At 43.0% G+C, this 17,270-nt stretch overlaps 1 protein-coding gene across 2 annotated transcripts in view; it reads left to right on the top strand.

Annotated features, from left to right (window-relative positions):
• The first annotated feature begins 548 nt into the window (after positions 1–548).
• Positions 549–17,270, top strand: part of LOC132835287 (cytoplasmic 60S subunit biogenesis factor ZNF622-like) — a 29,167-nt gene continuing 12,445 nt past the window's right edge. The window contains exons 1-4 of one of the 2 annotated variants that reach the window (XM_060854706.1): positions 549–627; positions 9,185–9,796; positions 10,690–10,929; positions 13,904–14,066. In XM_060854706.1, the coding sequence (XP_060710689.1) occupies positions 9,187–9,796; positions 10,690–10,929; positions 13,904–14,066 (1,013 nt within the window). In that variant the 5' untranslated portion in view covers positions 549–627; positions 9,185–9,186. Of the gene's footprint in view, positions 645–9,184; positions 9,797–10,689; positions 10,930–13,903; positions 14,067–17,270 lie in introns of both variants that reach the window. The other variant, XM_060854705.1, reaches the window with a different exon arrangement.

Genomic DNA, 17,270 nt, shown 5'->3' on the forward strand with positions numbered 1-17,270 from the left:
CAGGGACGTGCAGGCCAGGTGAATTGGCCATGCTACACTGTCCCATAGTGTCCAGGAATGTGCAGGCCAGGTGAATTGGCCATGCTACATTGTCCCATAGTGTCCAGGGACGTGCAGGCCAGGTGAATTGGCCATGCTACACTGTCCCATAGTGTCCAGGGACGTGCAGGCCAGGTGAATTGGCCATGCTACATTGTCCCGTAGAGTTAGCTGCATTAGTCAGGGATAAATTATAGGGTAGGGGAATGGGCCTGGGTGGGTTACTCTTCAGAGGGTCGGTTTGGACTTGTTGGGCCGAAGGGCCTTTTTCCACGCTGTCGGGAATCTAACCTAATCTAACTTTTCCCCTTCGTTGCGAGTCATGTCGTTCGGGGCGGAAGTGGCCCGGGCGGCGGCAACCACAGGGGCGGAAGTGACGTTGCGGCCGAGAACACGGAAAGGCTCAGTGCCGACGCCTGCGTACTGGCTGCCGTGTGTGGAGTGAAGCGGGAGCGGAAGTGACGGCGCGGCCCTTTGATGCTGCCTGGGTAGGCGCTTCCGGGGGGAGGGGCTCGTACGCAAGTTGACGGTTGGTGCGGGACCGTTGTCCCTTTGGTGACCTTCCACGCCGTGCGGTTTTTTTTAAAAGTAACTGCATCCAACGGGTAACTTCTTTCCTGTCAGCTTTAAATGTGTTTGGCCGTAAAGATCCTTATTTTTGTTTGTGTTTGTTAATGTTTCAGTCCCGGGGCTGGGCTGTAGGGGTGAGCTCCAAGGGAAGGCCGCGCTGGGGCCTTCATTTACCGACAGCCCAGGGGCACCTTCAACCCGAGGGGTCTGCCTTCTGAACCCGTGCACCCTCTGACCCGTGTCTGTCACACATGTTCAATGACATCCCGGGTCAGAGTAAACGTTGCTGGCTGTCCTCTTGGTGAAGTAGTTTTGAATTTGTTTCCCCCCCAGGGTAGGTCAATGCTTTCCCCCCCCCCCTCCCCCGGGGGGTGGAGGGGGGGGGGGGGAGCAGTTTGTACCTTCTCCCCTGGGTCTGTGTGGGGTTTCCTCCCACAGTCAGGAGAGTGCGATGAGCCGTGGTCAGTGTAGGGTTGGGGGGAGTGGGGGGTGGGGTAGGTTGATGAGCGACGATCAGTGTAGGATTGGGGGGAATGGGGTGTGTGGCAAGTGGATGAGCCACGGTCAGTGTAGAATGTGGGGTAGGTGGATTAGCTGTGATAACTCTCAGGTTGGGGGGGCGGTGAGTGGGGGTGGGGGAGTTGCATTTCACAGGGTTGGTTAGGACTTGATGGGCTGAATGACTTTATATCCCTTCTTCCACCCCCCCCGACTTTCTCTCTGTAGGGATTCCATGATTTTGATTCCTGGATTCTTCCAAGGATAAGCTTTTTGGGAATGCACGCAGTCAGTCAGAGAGTGAATCGTTGTTGAAATCATACCTATTTTCCTTTCAGCAATAAGTGCAATGCTTTTTATTTTCATGTGTTCATTCACAAGATGAGGATGTTGCTGGGTGGTGGTGAGCCCTGGTTTGATATTTTAAACAGGAGCCAATATATTTGAATTCCTTTGACTAGAGTGAGTTATTCAGATAGGTGAGTCGAATTATCCACTTCTAACTCAGAATTAGGGGAGTTTTCAGAGCGTTTTGGGTTGTCTTAGAAGTTTCAATTTATTTGGCAGTTCCATCGCAGTCTACTGCAAAAGGACATCTACAAGGTCCGAATGAACAAATGCAACAGCAGCCTTCCTTTTGGAAGGTCCTAGCCAATATGATTTGTCACAGATGTGGACTCATTTACCCCAGTCATCTCAAGGATTTATGGTCTTTGTTTCTCATTGAACATTAAAAATGTAGTACAGTTCTTTGTTGTAGCCTGCTGTTCTCCCAACCTAGCAGAGATATTTTTGTTACCCCGATCTGTCCTTAAAATAGCATAATCTTGTTGGTGAAACAATATTTACAACATTAGTGCCATCATCACTATTGTGGTGTAAGGGGCCTCCCTTACCATAGCTCCCATTTGGTGGTTGTTTGGACCTGCAGTGATATAGGGCTATGATGTGGAGGTGCTTAATCCAATCAGTCTATCACTGAATTTGCAATGTACTCATATCTTAATATTGTCCAATTGTTCCTAACCAGATTAAGAATAACAGAACTTTGGTGTGTTTAACTCAGATTATTAATTTTTGTTCACTAATATAATTTTTGCAGAACAAAAATAAGGAGGAAATCTAATATGTGCTGTGACTCTCATTCACATTTCCAAGCAGACATACAGTTGAGGGATAAATTAAAAAGAAAATAAAACAACTGGAAAATTTGATTTAAATGATGGATGTCATGGAAGTCAGGCATTCTTGGACAACGGGTTGTTCACATGCTCGTAGAACTGTTTATCTTGAATTTTTGACGTTATCAATTAATGCAAACTGTTTCAGCAGATGTGTGGCAATAACTTATTTCTTAGAGATCTGGGATTCCTTTTATCAATTTTTTGAATATTGAGAACTTGATACAAAACTAGATAAAGTAAAAATGCTAAGTCTCTGAAAGTTTCCCAAAATCCTCTGATTCCTGGTAAAATCCAAGTAGAACTTTTTTTCCTTTTTGTAATAAAAGTTCTGCCTGATTAGCTGGTTAGCACCAGTACACTCTTGATTCATGAATCCATAAGACATAGGAGCAGGAATTAGGCAATTCAGCCCATTGAGTCAGCTTTGCCATTCACTCATGGCTGATCAGTTTTTCAATCCCATTCTCCCACTTTCTCCCCATATCCCTTCATCCCCTTGATACTCAAGAACCTATCTACCTCAGCATTAAATATACTCAATGACCTGGTCTCCACAGCCTTCTGTGACAGTGAATTCCATCAATTCCCCACTCTTGGCTGAAGAAGTTTCTCCTTATCTCTGTTCTAAAAGGTCTTCCCTTTTCTCTAAAGCTGTCTCCTCTGGTCCTAGTCTCTCCTACCAATGGAAACATCTTCGCAACATCCACTGTCCAGACCATTCAGTATTCTGGAAGTTTCATCCTTATAAAATCCACCAAGTATAGACCCAGAGTCAAATGTTGTTAATTCCTGAATATTCTCAGAGTATTTTCTGAACATGGTCATATCCTTCCTGAGATATGGGGCCTAAACTGTGCACAATACTCCAAATGTGACCTGACCAGAGCCTAATAGAGCCTCCCTCGGAAGTACACCCCTGATTTTATATTCAAGTCCTCTCAAAATAAATGCCATAACTGCATTTGCCTTCCTGGCTACTGACTCAGCCTGCAAGTTTACTTTGAGAAAGTCCTGGATTAGAACTCCCAAATCTCTTTGCGCTTCAGACTTCTGAATTTTCTCCCCATTTAGAAAATATTCCATGCCTCTATTCTTCCAAGCAAATCCAGCTGCCAGCTCTGTGTCATTAGAACATTATTTAAGTTGCATTATTGTCCAGGCCTATTCTCAGCAACAAACATCTGCTTTAGTTCTCTACTTTCAAAGCAAGCTGCTGTTCAATGTTCAGCTTGAAACTCAGCTCACAGTGTCAAATCCAAATTTCTTTAAAAGAGGGCATCTACAGGTCATAAGACACAGGAGCAGCGAAGGCTGTTCAGCCCATCATGTCTCCTTTCCTATTCAGTGAAATTGTCACTGATTTGATAATCCTCAACTTGACTTTCCTGCCTTTCCCTATTACCAACGTTTTCTTTAAACTGCATGGCAGTGCAGCTGTGGAGGTTCCATGCATGCCCGTTCGAATGCCAATGCAGTATCTTTATATTTTGGATTCAAAATTGTTCATTATTTTTAAAACGCTTTATAATCATTTGTATGTTGGCAATTAAGAAACTTAATTTTTTTCATAGAACAATACTGTACTGAACAGGCCCTTCGGCCCTCGATGTTACGCCAACCTGTGAACTATTCTCAGCTCACCCCCCCCTACACTTTTCAAAAATCATCTATGTGCTTATCTAAGGATTGTTTAAATCTCCCTAATGTGGTTAAGCTGACTACATTAGCAGGTAGGACATTCCACGCCCTTACCACGCCTTTGACTCTGACATCTCTCTTAAATCTATCACCCCTCAATTCGTAGTTATGCCCTCTTGTACAAGCTGATGTCATCATCCAAGGGAAAAGACTTTCACTGTCTACCCTATCTAATCCTCTGATCATCTTGTATGCCTCTATCAAATCCCCTCTTAGCCACAACCTTCCATTGAGAACAGACCCAAGTCTCTCAGCCTTTCCTCATAAGACCTTCCCTCCAGACCAGGCAGCATCCTGTAAATCTCCTCTGCACCTTTTCCAGTGTTTCCACATTCTTCCTGTAATGGGGCAACCAGAACTGTACACAATATTCCAAGTGTGGCTGCACCTCCCTTCCATTCCTTGACGCCTCTATTTCCATTCTAGGGGTAGACTGGCCACCAATTTCCATTACAATCCAAACGAATCCCACAGTTACTTTGCTTATACATCCTCATACCCTGCTTCCATTCTCCATTCCATTTTTCCAGTTCTTCCGGCTCTGTTGTGATGATGCCAACTTTGACAAGGATGCCTTCAAAATTCCACCACCTTTTTCAACTGAGTATTCCCCAATACTATAGTTGAAAAAGCCCTCAGCCGGGTCTACCCCATCTTCCACACTTTGGTCCTCACCTCTTCCCTTCCGCAATAAGGTTCCCCTTGCCCTTACTTACCATCCCACCTGCATCACATCCAGAGGACCCTGAGCCACCATTTCCACAACCTCCAGCAGGATGCCACCACCAGCCACATATTCCCCTCCCCTCCCTTCTCAGGCTTTCATAGGGACCGTTTTCTCCAGGACACCCTAGTCCACGTCTCCTTAACTCCCAACACCCTCCACAGCCTCATGGCACCTTCCTCTGCAACCACATGTATAACACCTGTCTGTTTGCTTCCTCCCTCCTCAGTATCCAAAGGCCCAAACACACCTTGCGGATGAAGCAGTGCTTTACCCTGCATTTCACTTAATCTAGTTTACTGCACTTGGTGCTCTCATTATAGTCTCCTCTACATTGGAGAATTGAAGTGCAGACTGAGTGACTGCTTCATAGATTATCTACGTTCTGTCTGCAAAAAAGCCTCCTAGCTTCCAGCTGCATGCCACTTCAACACACCACATTATTCCCAGGCCAACAACTCTGTCTCAGGCTTCCTGCAGTGCTCCAGCAAAGCTCAGTGCAAGCTGGAAGAACAGCAAGTCATTTTCCATTTGATAACTCTCCAGCTTTCTGGACTCAATATCAAGTTCAACAATTATGGGGCTTGAGCTGTCCAATGTCATTACCCCAATGCCCACACACCAGGCCTTGCTATCACTTGGTCTGATGTGGCATACAACCTATTGTTAGCCACTAATGGTTTCCATTAATAGCCATTCACCCTCCTAGCCTGATCATTATCCAGTCCTTTGTCTGTTCAACTGTTCTTCTCTCACTCTTTGGGCTCGATCTCCATCGATCGTTCCCCCTTCCCCACCCTATCTCCTGCATAAAAATCATTATTTTCCTTGCTTTCATCCATTCTGAGGAAGGGTCACTGGATGCAAAATGTTTGCTCTGGATTTCTGTCCATAGATGCTGCCAGATCTGCTGAACTTGCAGCAATTTCTGTTTTTGATTCTTTATAGTACAGATAGTTCTTCTTTAACATGGTTGCATTCTTATGCAACCCGTGTTACAGAAAAATCGCTTAATGTGGTGGCAGTCATGTTACAGCCAACACATGCTTTAAAAGTTCACACTTTGGAAACCGTGTCCCCAATTCGTTTATCATGTTATACTGACAAAAGACGCATTATAGCATAGTACCCTGCACTCAAATAGACAGAATTTTCTGATTTATTACATCTGTAGTTTGACTTAGCTATTGCTCTTAATTCTGGATCTTGAGGTTAGTTTCTGCAATAATCACCTCCCCCATTGCCTCCCCCATCGTGAACAGAGAACCCAAAGCCCAGGAGACACCCACCCCGCAGACAAAGAGCCCGATGTCCAGGCAGGTGTGCGAATAGAGATGTCGAATCCTCTGATGTATTCACAGAATTGAATTTAGACTTCCATCATTGGTTCAAATAATGTCGTGGTTCTCACTGCCCATTTATGGTCTGAAACTTTCAATCTCAACCATTACACTGATGTCGTGTATTTCTAACTTATCTGAACTAATTCTTTGGTCCAGAAAAACATCCAACTTCAATCAGCATATCTGCAAACTGATGCCAGGAGGTGTACAGCTATGGGTGTTGCCCCTAAGCAACTCAATCAATCCCTGATACAAACTGAAAGAATTGTGGATGCTGTAAAATCAGAAACAAGAATAGACATTGCTGGAAAAGCCAAGCATATCCGGCAGCATCTGTGGAGAGAAATCACAGCCATCATTTGGGTTCTAAGGAAGGGTCACTAGAAATATTAACTCTGATCTCTCTCCACAGATGCTACCAGACACGCCAAGCTCCTCCAACAATCTCTCTTTGTTTCAAATCAATTCCTGACCCTTCTAAAGACATGAGACTTTAGTCTACTAAAGTTCTTCAAATGTTTAGTCATAATTCTTTCCCAATGCAGACAAATTCTCAATAAGCCTTCTGGAACCCTCTCTTTCATACACGCAGACTATAATCCACTTATCACTAGGTCAAAATCCAACTCTTATAACAATATTAAAATATTTGCACTACACGCCCCCAACGTTACAATATGTTGCTAGACGTTTGGCTATCTCTACTGAAGACTGTAAAGAGTGTGTTAGGCACACTATTTACAGAGGAACCTCAATTATCTAAATATTATCTGAAGGAGATCTCAAGGTCCCGATAGAAACACTACATAAAAGAGGTGTTTCCAACACCTCTTTTGTTTATAATGCTTAAAAACTAACTCGGCTTACTGAAATGCTGCCGAGAACAGCGCACACTTCCTCCCCATACTTTCGTGGGAGTTCAATCCAGGCATGTACCCTGAACCCCACTTCCCCAGATAACCTATCCAACATTGTTCTGTACAGGGCAAAGGTAGAACTTGTCAAAGATTGCAGTGAAAGGTTGTGTGCGCGCTGTATTTGGAGACCCCCCCCCCCCCCCTCCCCCATTGGCCAGGGGTGGGGAGGAGGTGGTTGGGGGGGGGGGGTGGTGAAGGATGGAGGGGGGTGGTGAAGGGTGGAGGCAACATTGGACAGGGTTAGGGGGTGGATGGGGGTTGAGGCACTTGCGCGATGTGCTGCTGCCTAGTCTCCTGAACAGGGAGAGGACTTAGCAAGTGCTCGCTGCGTCAATCCCATTGAACTGATGGGGGGTGCGATGCTGCAGGTTCCTGACACACGTGTGTCTCTGCTCAGAAACAACCCCTGAGACAGGGAGAGGGAGCAAGGCAGGCAGAGAAAGGAAAGGTCAAAGCTCCAAGCTCCAGAGGAGAGGCATTAAATCAATTAACCAAATACTCAATTATCTGAACGAAATAGTCCCCACCCACCTCGTTCGGATAATCGAGGTTCCTCTAACATATAAGCAGTGCCTTGAGCATTAGGCACTCTTTACGAAAGAGATTTCTGGCATCTTCAACTCTGTATTTGCTCACTGTTCTCTGTATGCGGCTCTGCATTCATGACGAGGATACTGTCCTGGACATGAGACTTTCTATGTCCACACCAGCCTGATTTCGACTCTCTATTCACACATCAGCCCTGGCACCAGGCCCCTCATCCACAAAGTGGAAGTCTCCTGGGCCCCAGGCCCTCCACCCACAATGGGGAGACAATGGCCTAGTGGCACCATCGCTTGACGATCTCTCCCCTGCAGACTTTTCTTTTCAACTGATTCTTCAAAAAATTGATCTGAAAATGTGGATGATTTTGCAAATGGCTGACACGAAAAAAATTTGAAACCAAACAATGGATTTTTTAAGTGTTTTTTTTTAAAAGAACTTGCTGAGAGGCTCACTTGAGCCCTAAATGAGTTAAGAAAAATAAAAGTCAAAAAAGTAGTCTACAAGTAGGATAGGGAAGAGGCAAAGATGTTGAAATTCCTGTTTCCCTCTTTCCATCCCCTGGCCCCCCCATACTTGCCCAAATGCTGTGTCGCAATCGTGTCCACAATAATACCCCGAAAAGTTATGTATGTATGTTGTATATCAGTGTCACAGCCAGCTTGCATTAACATAAGATGTTCAAGGTATTTCCCTGATGCTCTATATTAGAAAATTTGGCTGAAGAGAATTAGTTTTAAGGAGTATCTTAAAAGTGTTTAATAAGTTTTTTGAAAGTGGAGTCACATGTAGATAAGGTAGTGAAGAAGACATATAGCATGCTTTCCTTTATTGGTCAGAGCGTTGAGTACAGGAGTTGGGAGGTCATGCTGCGGTTGCGCAGGACATTAGTTAGGTCACTTTTGGAATATAGTGTGCAATTCTGATCTCTTCTTTTCTTCCCCCCCCCCCCCCCCCCGCCCCAATCGGAATAATGCTGTGAAATTTTGAAAGGGTTCAGGAAAGATTTATAAGAAGTTGCCAGGATTTGATCTATGGGGAGAGTCTGAATAGGCTGGAGCTGTTTTCCATGGAGCATCGGAGGCTGAGGGGTGACCTTATAAAGGTCTGTAAAATCATGAGGGGTATGGACAGGATAAATGGGCAACGTCTTATCCCAGTTTGTGGCAATGCAGTGCTAGGGTGCATAGGTTTAGGGCGAGATGGAAAATATTTAAAAGGGAGCTAAGGGGGGATTTCACCAGGCAGAGAGTGGTGCCTGTATGGAATGAGCTGCCAGAGTAGGTGGTTGAGGCTGGTACAATTACTACGTTTAAAATGCATCTGGGTGAATATATGAATAAGAAGGGTTTAGAGGAGTATGTGCCAAGTACTGGGAAATGGTACTAGATGAGGTTGGGATATCTGGTCAGCATGGACGAGTTGGACCAAAGGATCTTTTCATGCTGTATGACTCTAAGAAGACAGAGCCAGTGAGAGAATTCAAGAGTGTGAGACCTAGCCAGTTGTAAATATAGCCAGCAATGTTGAGGTGAAGCAGATCTTGCTAACAGCAAAGATATTGCGCTTGGACTCTGGATTTGATTTTTAATGAACAATGACATCAATGTTTGTTCTTTGTGGACCTGATTTATTTTTCTGTGTTCTATGTTTGATTTTTGTTTTAAGCAATGTCTTCCTACACCTGCATCACGTGTCATGTGGCTTTTGGTGATGCTGAGATTCAGAGGTCACATTACAAAACAGATTGGCACAGATATAACCTGAAGCGTAAAGTCGCAGAAATGCCTCCGGTGACAGCTGAAAACTTCCAAGAACGTGTATTGGCCCTGAGATCAGCTGTAGAAGAGAAGAAAAAGGGGACTGCTACAGACTGCACATCTTGTGGTAAAAGATTCGCCACATTCAATGCCTATGAAAATCATTTAAAATCCAAGAAACACCAGGATACAGAAAAGAAGTTCACGAGCATTGCAAGTAAACAGCTGGAAAGGCTGAATGTGAAAAATTTGGAGATAGGGATAAGCGAGGATGGAATGGACAAAGATACTGTGAATATAGCCATTCAGCAGGCGGTAAAAGCTCAGCTGGCTCCCTCCACGAGGAAAAGGACTGTTGTCCCAGGAACTGAAGACACTGAGTCACAAGTCACAGTTAGCAGCCACCAAAACAAGAAGCCTGACAAACCACCTCGGTTACTCTGGTTCGAACAGCAAGCTGCAAAATTGGACCAACTCGAGTCATGTGAGGAGGAAGTGACGATGGAGGATGAAGATGATGGTAAATAATAGCAGATCAACATCTTGTTTCTGGTTCAGTTTTAACAAGTGTCTAGAGAATATGTCCACTGCACTAAAGTTTCCTCCTTTCACTTTTTAAGACAGATTCTAACTCCAAAGCACAAGGTAACTCATTTGGGCAAATCGCCAGTGCTTATTTCAATAGAGTGGAGAGTGCGTCCTAACAAGCAGCATGTGATGTCTGTACGCTCATTCTACTTCAGGCCCTAATTAGTTTGTGCATTTTGGTAAAGTTGTAGTAATGCCTTACTGACAAAAGGTAATATTTGTGAACATCTGATACTTCTGCAGCCTAAATTATTTAAAATTTCTTTTATAAGAGTTGCAACTTGTATTTCCTCTAACAAAGGTGTTCTCAGTAATAAATCAATTCACTTCTGGGTATGTTAATTTTGATTTAATTGATTTATTGTCAGGTGTGCTGAAGTTCATTGTCACGAGAAAAGCTTTGTTTGAGTAGATCATAGTAAGCAAGGATGTACAGATCAGAAAGGTTTAGACCGAGGCTTGTCGGTTGCATTGCACAGGGTGAGCACTAGGCAAGAGCGACATTAGCAAGGCTAGCATTATTTGAAGTTAGGGACTCCATTCATCAGTCTAATGACGTCCAGGAAGAAGCTGTTCCTGAACCTGCTGGTGCGTGTGTTCAGGCTTCTGACTGATGGAAGAGGTTGCAGGAGGTTTGCATTGTACACTTGGGCATAACAAGGACTGTGTAAAATTGATCTGCGTTTGTTTGACAGAGAAAAGGTTGCCAGATCTGAATATATTCACACTTACACATTTGTACTGAGATTTATATCAAATAGAATACTGTTTTATATATAGAGTATAAAAATGCTTTTGGTTTCAATTTTGCACTTTTTCTGCTAGGTGAATGGGAGGATGTGGATTCTGTCTCTGATGAGGAGGAACATTTTAAAAACGAGAGCCAAGCTGATAAGCTGACTGAAGACTCTCCACCTGGCAGTATTCAAATAACGGACTGCTTATTTTGTTCACATCACTCTCGATCTCTATTTAAAAATATTGATCATATGACTAAGATGCACGGTTTTTTTATTCCTGACATTGAATATTTAGTGGATCTAAAGGGTTTGATGAAGTACCTGGGTAAGTAAGAATGAAATATACATTTTAACAATCTCTTAATGGCAAATTAATCTACCTAATTTTTAATAAGGCATGAAGAGGAAAATTAAATAGGATCACTTTGGGAAATTGTCTGATCCAAGTGTGACCATTAAAACGGGTTGTTAACTGAAAGGGTAGTTGTCATGCTGCATTGAATCTTATACAAAGATCCAGACCTAGTGGAACAGGGATCTTTTGATCATCTTTTACCCCTAACAGTGTAACTAACATTCCTTTCCCAACTGTGTTGTTATGGAGAACTGCCAAGCAGCGCGAACATAAGAGAACACTCAACAAACTCATGGACACAGTGTTGACATTTTTTTACAAGTGCAGTATTAATATTTGACATAGAATTGAGTGTCAAGAGTGTGGTGCTGGAAAAGCACAGCAGGTCAGGAATGTTCTCCTGCTCCTCGGATGCTGCCTGACCTGCTGTACTTTTTCCAGCACTATACACTCGACTCTGATCTCCAGCATCTGCAGTCTTTGCTGTCTTCTGTATGAAATTGCGAATTTGGTGAAATTAATCTGGTTGAGTCTGATTGCGAGGGATCTTGAGTGAGCAGTGGGACTGTTCATTAATCTAATGGTTTCACTTTCATGTCACTGAGATGAGCGAAGACTCAGAAATTTAAGTCGACCATCAGTTGCTCATGATAGGTCATATTTCTCTGACTATCATTTGACTGAGTTTTGAGAAGATTTGGTGCTCAGGTTGAGGTCTGGATGTAGGTTCGCTCGCTGAGCTAGAAGGTTCATTTTCAGATGTTTGGTCACTCTACTAGGTAACATCTTCAGTGACCCTCCGAATGAAGCGCTGGTGGTGTAGCCCGCTTTCTATTTGTGTTTGGGTTTCCTTGGTTTGGTAATGTCATTTCCTATGATGGTGGTCATTTCCTGTTCTTTTTCTCAGGGGGTGGTAAATAGGGTCCAAGTCAATGTGTTTGTTGATAGAGTTCCAGTTGGAATGCCATGCTTCTAGGAATTCGAGTGTGTGTCTCTGTTTGCCTTGTCCAAGTAGAAGTGGTGTCTTTCCACATCCGTATGTAAGGATACTAGTGAGAGAGGGTCATGTCTTTTTGTGCCCACTTGATGTTCATGTATCCTGATGGTTGGTTTTCTGTCAGTTTGTCCATTATAGTGTTTGTTGCAATTCTTGCAAGGTATTTTGTAAATGACACTAACTTTGCTTGTTTGTGTAGGATCTTTCAAGTTCATTAGCTGCTGTTTTAGTGTGTTGGTGGGTTTGTGGGCTACCATGATGCCCAAGTGGTCTGAGTAGTCTGGCAGTCATTTCTGAGATGTCTTTGATGTAGGGGAGAGTGGCTAGAGTTTCTGGACGGTTTTTATTTGCTTGTTTGGGCTTGTCGCTGAGAAATCGGTCTGTGCTCATTTGATGCCCGTTCTTTTTGAATACACTGTACAAGTGATTTTCCTCTGCTCTTTGTTGTTCCACTGTGCTGCAGTGTGTGGCGGCTCATTGAAATACGGTCATGTTCACATCCATCGACGTCAACCTGGCCAAAGAAACACTGATTACACCAATAGAAGAATCAAAGACACATATACCAAACACCACCAACTTCATCAGCAAGGACAATATCGTCAAGCTCTACCAACTTCAACAACAAAACCTACAGACAAGCCAATGGAACATCCATGTGATCTCCAATATCACGATTCTTAGCAGAGGCAGTAATACAGAAACTCGAACAAACAGCTCTGCCAACCATCCAACCCAAACTTTGGGTCCATTAAATGGATGACACCTTTGTCATCACTAAACTAAACAAATTGGAGGAAATCTTCAAGACTATCAATAATACTCTTTCTGGCATTAAATTCACTAAAGAGGAAGAAAACAACAATAAACTGCCATTCCTAGATGTCGCAGTAGAACGAACAGCCAGTGGGAAACTTCTAACCAGTCTGTACAGGAAAACAATACAGACGGGCCAAATGTTGAACTAGAGAAGCAATCTTCCTAACATCCACAAATGAAGCTGCATCAGAACATTATTTCAACGAGCCGCCACATACTGCAGCACAGAGGAACTATGTAGAGCAGATGAAAATCACCTATCCAGTGTATTCAAAAAGAACAGGTATCCAATGAACATAGTCTGCTGACTTCTTGGCAGCAAACTCAAACAAGCAGACCAAAATGTCCAGAAACTCTAGCCACTCTTCCCCTTTTTAAAGACATCTCTGAAATGACAACCAGACCACTTGGCATCATGCTAGCCCACAAACCCACCAACACATTAAAACTGCAGCGTATGAACTTGAAAGATTCAATACAGACAACAAGTAAAACTAGTATCATCTACAAACCACCTTGGAAGAACAGTGACAAACAGGCAGAAAACTAGCCACCAGGATGCATGAAAATCAACTAGCCACAAAATGACATGACCCCCTCTCACCAGCATCCTTACATACGGATGCGGAAGGACACCACTCCGACTGGGACAACACGTCCATCCTCTGACAAGCCAAACAGACACGCACGAGAATTCCTTGAAGCTTGGTATTCCAACCATAATTCTATCAACAAATGCATTGACTTGGGCCCCATTTACCACCCCCTGATAAAAAGAACAGGAAATTCCATCACCAACCCAAGGAAACCCAAATGCAAATAGAAAGCGGGCTACACCACCAGTGCTTTATTCGGAGGCTCACTGACCAGGTTACTTAGTATGGTGATGAAATGAACCTTCCAGCTCAGCGAGCAAATCTACATCCATCATTTTTAATGTGTAGTAAATTGACTGTCAAAGGACAATGCTTAAATTAGTTTACAACTCAGAAATGCACAATTGTAGAGATAGTATTTTTGACTGTTTGGGTTCAGACCTTCAGTTTGAGATGCTAAAAGGTTTTGGATGCGGTTCATTTAGCGTTATATAAGTAGCTGCTTGTGATGTTTGCAATCTTATTTTTGCAGGAGAAAAGGTTGGTCTGGGAAACGTTTGCCTGTGGTGCAATGAGAAAGGGCGGTCCTTTTACTCGACTGAAGCTGTCCAAGCTCATATGGTTGACAGCAGCCATTGTAAGCTCTTCACAGATGGAGATGCTGCTCTTGAATTTGCAGACTTCTATGACTTTAGGTAACAAATTGTGTTTTTCATAATTTGCATGTCTTTTGAAGGGAAATGATACTACTTTTGGTGGAAACTTGGGCACTATTTTGAAAGTGTTTAACATTTGACACTTTAACCTAATGTTGGTCAAATTGCCTTTGACCTCATCATCCACATTTTTCAATGCTTCCCTCAAAACCACTTCTTTTAGCATTGGTTTATGGCTTAAAGCTAGTTTGCTTAGAAACACATTCCCAAACACAAACTATCTAGCCCAGTGCTTTCCAAACTTTTACCATTTTGACCACATAGCAAGACATGAAAATTGCTGTAATTTCTAGGTATTGTAGGAGATGCTGGGAAGCTTGGGCCTGTTAGTGAGAGCACAGCTGTTACAACTTGAGTGGATCTCCATGATGGCCACTGCTACTCAAAACTTGGGACATCAGAATTTCAGTTTTTAGCATTTAGGATCATGGCCCCCATTTTGGGAAGCTCTGTACTAGCCTTAGGATAGGCATGCTTTCTCATCTGATTTGATTATCTCATCCCTAGCTAATCGTAGACTATCGTCCATTGTTTCCTCCCTATTGCCCCATCTGTGGCCTTCTGAACAAGGGGAGCAAACTTGGAGGATATCTATTATTACTTTGACCACTTAAGTCTGTAAAAGGTCACCCTTGACTATTCAATAAGCAATTGCAGGTTATACAAACCCTGGGTTTAGTTTTGGTAACATCAAGCAATCCTTTAAAAATTCTGATCTTGCTTTGCGAAACAAAGTGTTGGGATCTTGAGAATTGCTCCTTCGGTGCTATTTGTTGAGCTGCTTTGGCAGCTTCCTCACTTGTTGCTGCTTTTAATTGGTTACTCCATCTCTTTAATTCTCGACATGTTCATGCATGTACTGTGAATCTTGTTGCTGATCACCTTAGCTTTCTGACGTTTGGTATACACCCCGTCAACTTATGCTGTGACTCCCTGTTCTCCTGAAAAGTTAAGCCTTTCATTTGCAAGGGGACTGGAATTAAAAAATTAAGCAAGTGTTGTTACAAATTTACAGGTCTTTGATGATTAAACTGCTTCTGGAATACTGTGTTGAAAATGTGTTGCTGGTTAAAGCACAGCAGGTCAGGCAGCATCCAAGGAACAGGAAATTCGACGTTTCGGGCATAAGCCCTTCATCCTGATGAAGGGCTTATGCCCGAAACGTCGAATTTCCTGTTCCTTGGATGCTGCCTGACCTGCTGTGCTTTAACCAGCAACACATTTTCAACTGTGATCTCCAGCATCTGCAGACCTCATTTTTTACCCTCTGGAATACTGTACTCAGTTTGAGCTTTCGTACTACTTACGAAGTTGGGCAGAATACTTGTGGATTAGGAGGCAGGAAGTTAGAATTTGGTGTTTGTCAAATGCTGAGGGAGGGGTGGGGAAGCATTGTATGGTCCCTTTAAAAGATCACATGCTTTCTCTAGGCTTCGAGATTTAAAATGGATGCCTGTGAGCAGCAGCTTGAAAGTTTGCAAGTATCCAGCACCTGAATTGAAATGTTATTTTCGAAAGCTGGACAGTTAGCAGGCCAATCAGCTGTTTTGTTTATCAAAACAACAGGCTTTTGAATTTGGCCAATCAATTTGAACCAGGAACTTAGACACCCAAAAAACCTATTAAACTTAAGTCTGATGGTTTTGGCAACATTGGACCAATGCGATTGTAGAAATATTAATGTCATCAAGGGTCTCAAAGAAGGGGGCAGTAGGACAAAGAGCCTAGAGCTACCTGCCATCCGCCACAGTTAATGGTTCTCAGCTCTCCAGGGAGAATCACTGCTCTCTCCACCTCGCCTATTTCTTAGAGAAAACACCATCTGAATAAAAATGGTACCAACAGCACAAATAGTGAACATTCCTGACAGAAAAGTCGACGGAGAAGGCATTTCTGACCGAAACGCAAGCAGCTTTGATAATTTTGGAAAGTAATGCAGGATTGATTGGTCATTTATGGTCTGTTCATGTTCCTGTTTCTTATGTTCATTCTTTCCAGTCCTTGTGGTTATTGACATTGTAGCGGCTACTTCTCTTTGACACTATCTCTACTTCCTTCAACTGTCATCCCTTATGTCTTCGTAATGCCATTCCATTGCCAACCTTTTGTTGCCCTCTGCGAATACCTTGAACATGTTAATGTCTGACGAAGAAAAGAGAGAGTGCAATTTGATTGGAGAATCCAGTGGTGTCTGGCTAGTGGTGACTTTGGTGCTCAGCTTTTTTTTCTCTTGCTTTGAATTTCTGTGCCTCAGATGTATTTTGTTTTCCAATTCTCAAGCAGCAAGCTTTGTTTTAATGCACTTCACGATTTCTGTTTAAAAGTGTTACCCTCCTAACCACTAGTCCAAATAGTGTCAAAGAAGTCTAATAAAACATAATCAGTGAAAGCCTAAATCACAATTTCCCATCTTGTCACCTATCAAACAGACTTGCACATAACATCATCACTATAGAAATCAAATTAGGATAAATGTGCTTAAAAAGTGTTGGTAAATGGCAAGATGAATAAACCTGCCTGTAAATATCTGCTTTCTGGCCATATCTTTTGTGTTTTACAAACAAAGTAGAAAGATTAATAGTGAAATCAAATCGCATTCTGCAGGAGCATACCCCCGACCAGGGACAAAGACTCAGCAGGCAGGCAGGATTCAGCCACATGGCAAACTTTCATTCAAGCAACAATTGATTAATGCAGGGAGAGAGCCAAAGCATCTTCCCAAATCTGGCCTTGACATGAGAACACAATTTTTATCTTAATCTTTGGCTCATCAGAAGAGAGATCACTAACACTGATTTTTACATTGAAATACTGCATTTTATATTATAATGTGTTACAGTAATCACACAGTGTGGTCACTGAGTCTTTCCCTCTTATTCCATGCACCTAAGCCTGTGAAACATCGAATCAATGATGGGCTTTCCTATGGACAGCCCCAGGTTCCCATGATCTCATGGTGTTTAACAGACACTGTAATCTCCAGGTCTTAGGATCTTTCTATTCATCCTATGAACTCGCTTTCCAAAGTTACTGGTCATACTACTTCAGGTATGTCCCAGACTTGCTTATCTCTAAGGACAGCTTGAATCATTATTCATTTGTAGTCCATATGCTAGCTCTATCAAATTCTGTTGCTCCTTTTATGTATAATTGGGACAGTGGAAAATATATTAAAAATACAAA

The sequence above is a fragment of the Hemiscyllium ocellatum genome, chromosome 44, assembly GCF_020745735.1.
Source record: "Hemiscyllium ocellatum isolate sHemOce1 chromosome 44, sHemOce1.pat.X.cur, whole genome shotgun sequence".
NCBI lineage: Eukaryota > Metazoa > Chordata > Chondrichthyes > Orectolobiformes > Hemiscylliidae > Hemiscyllium > Hemiscyllium ocellatum.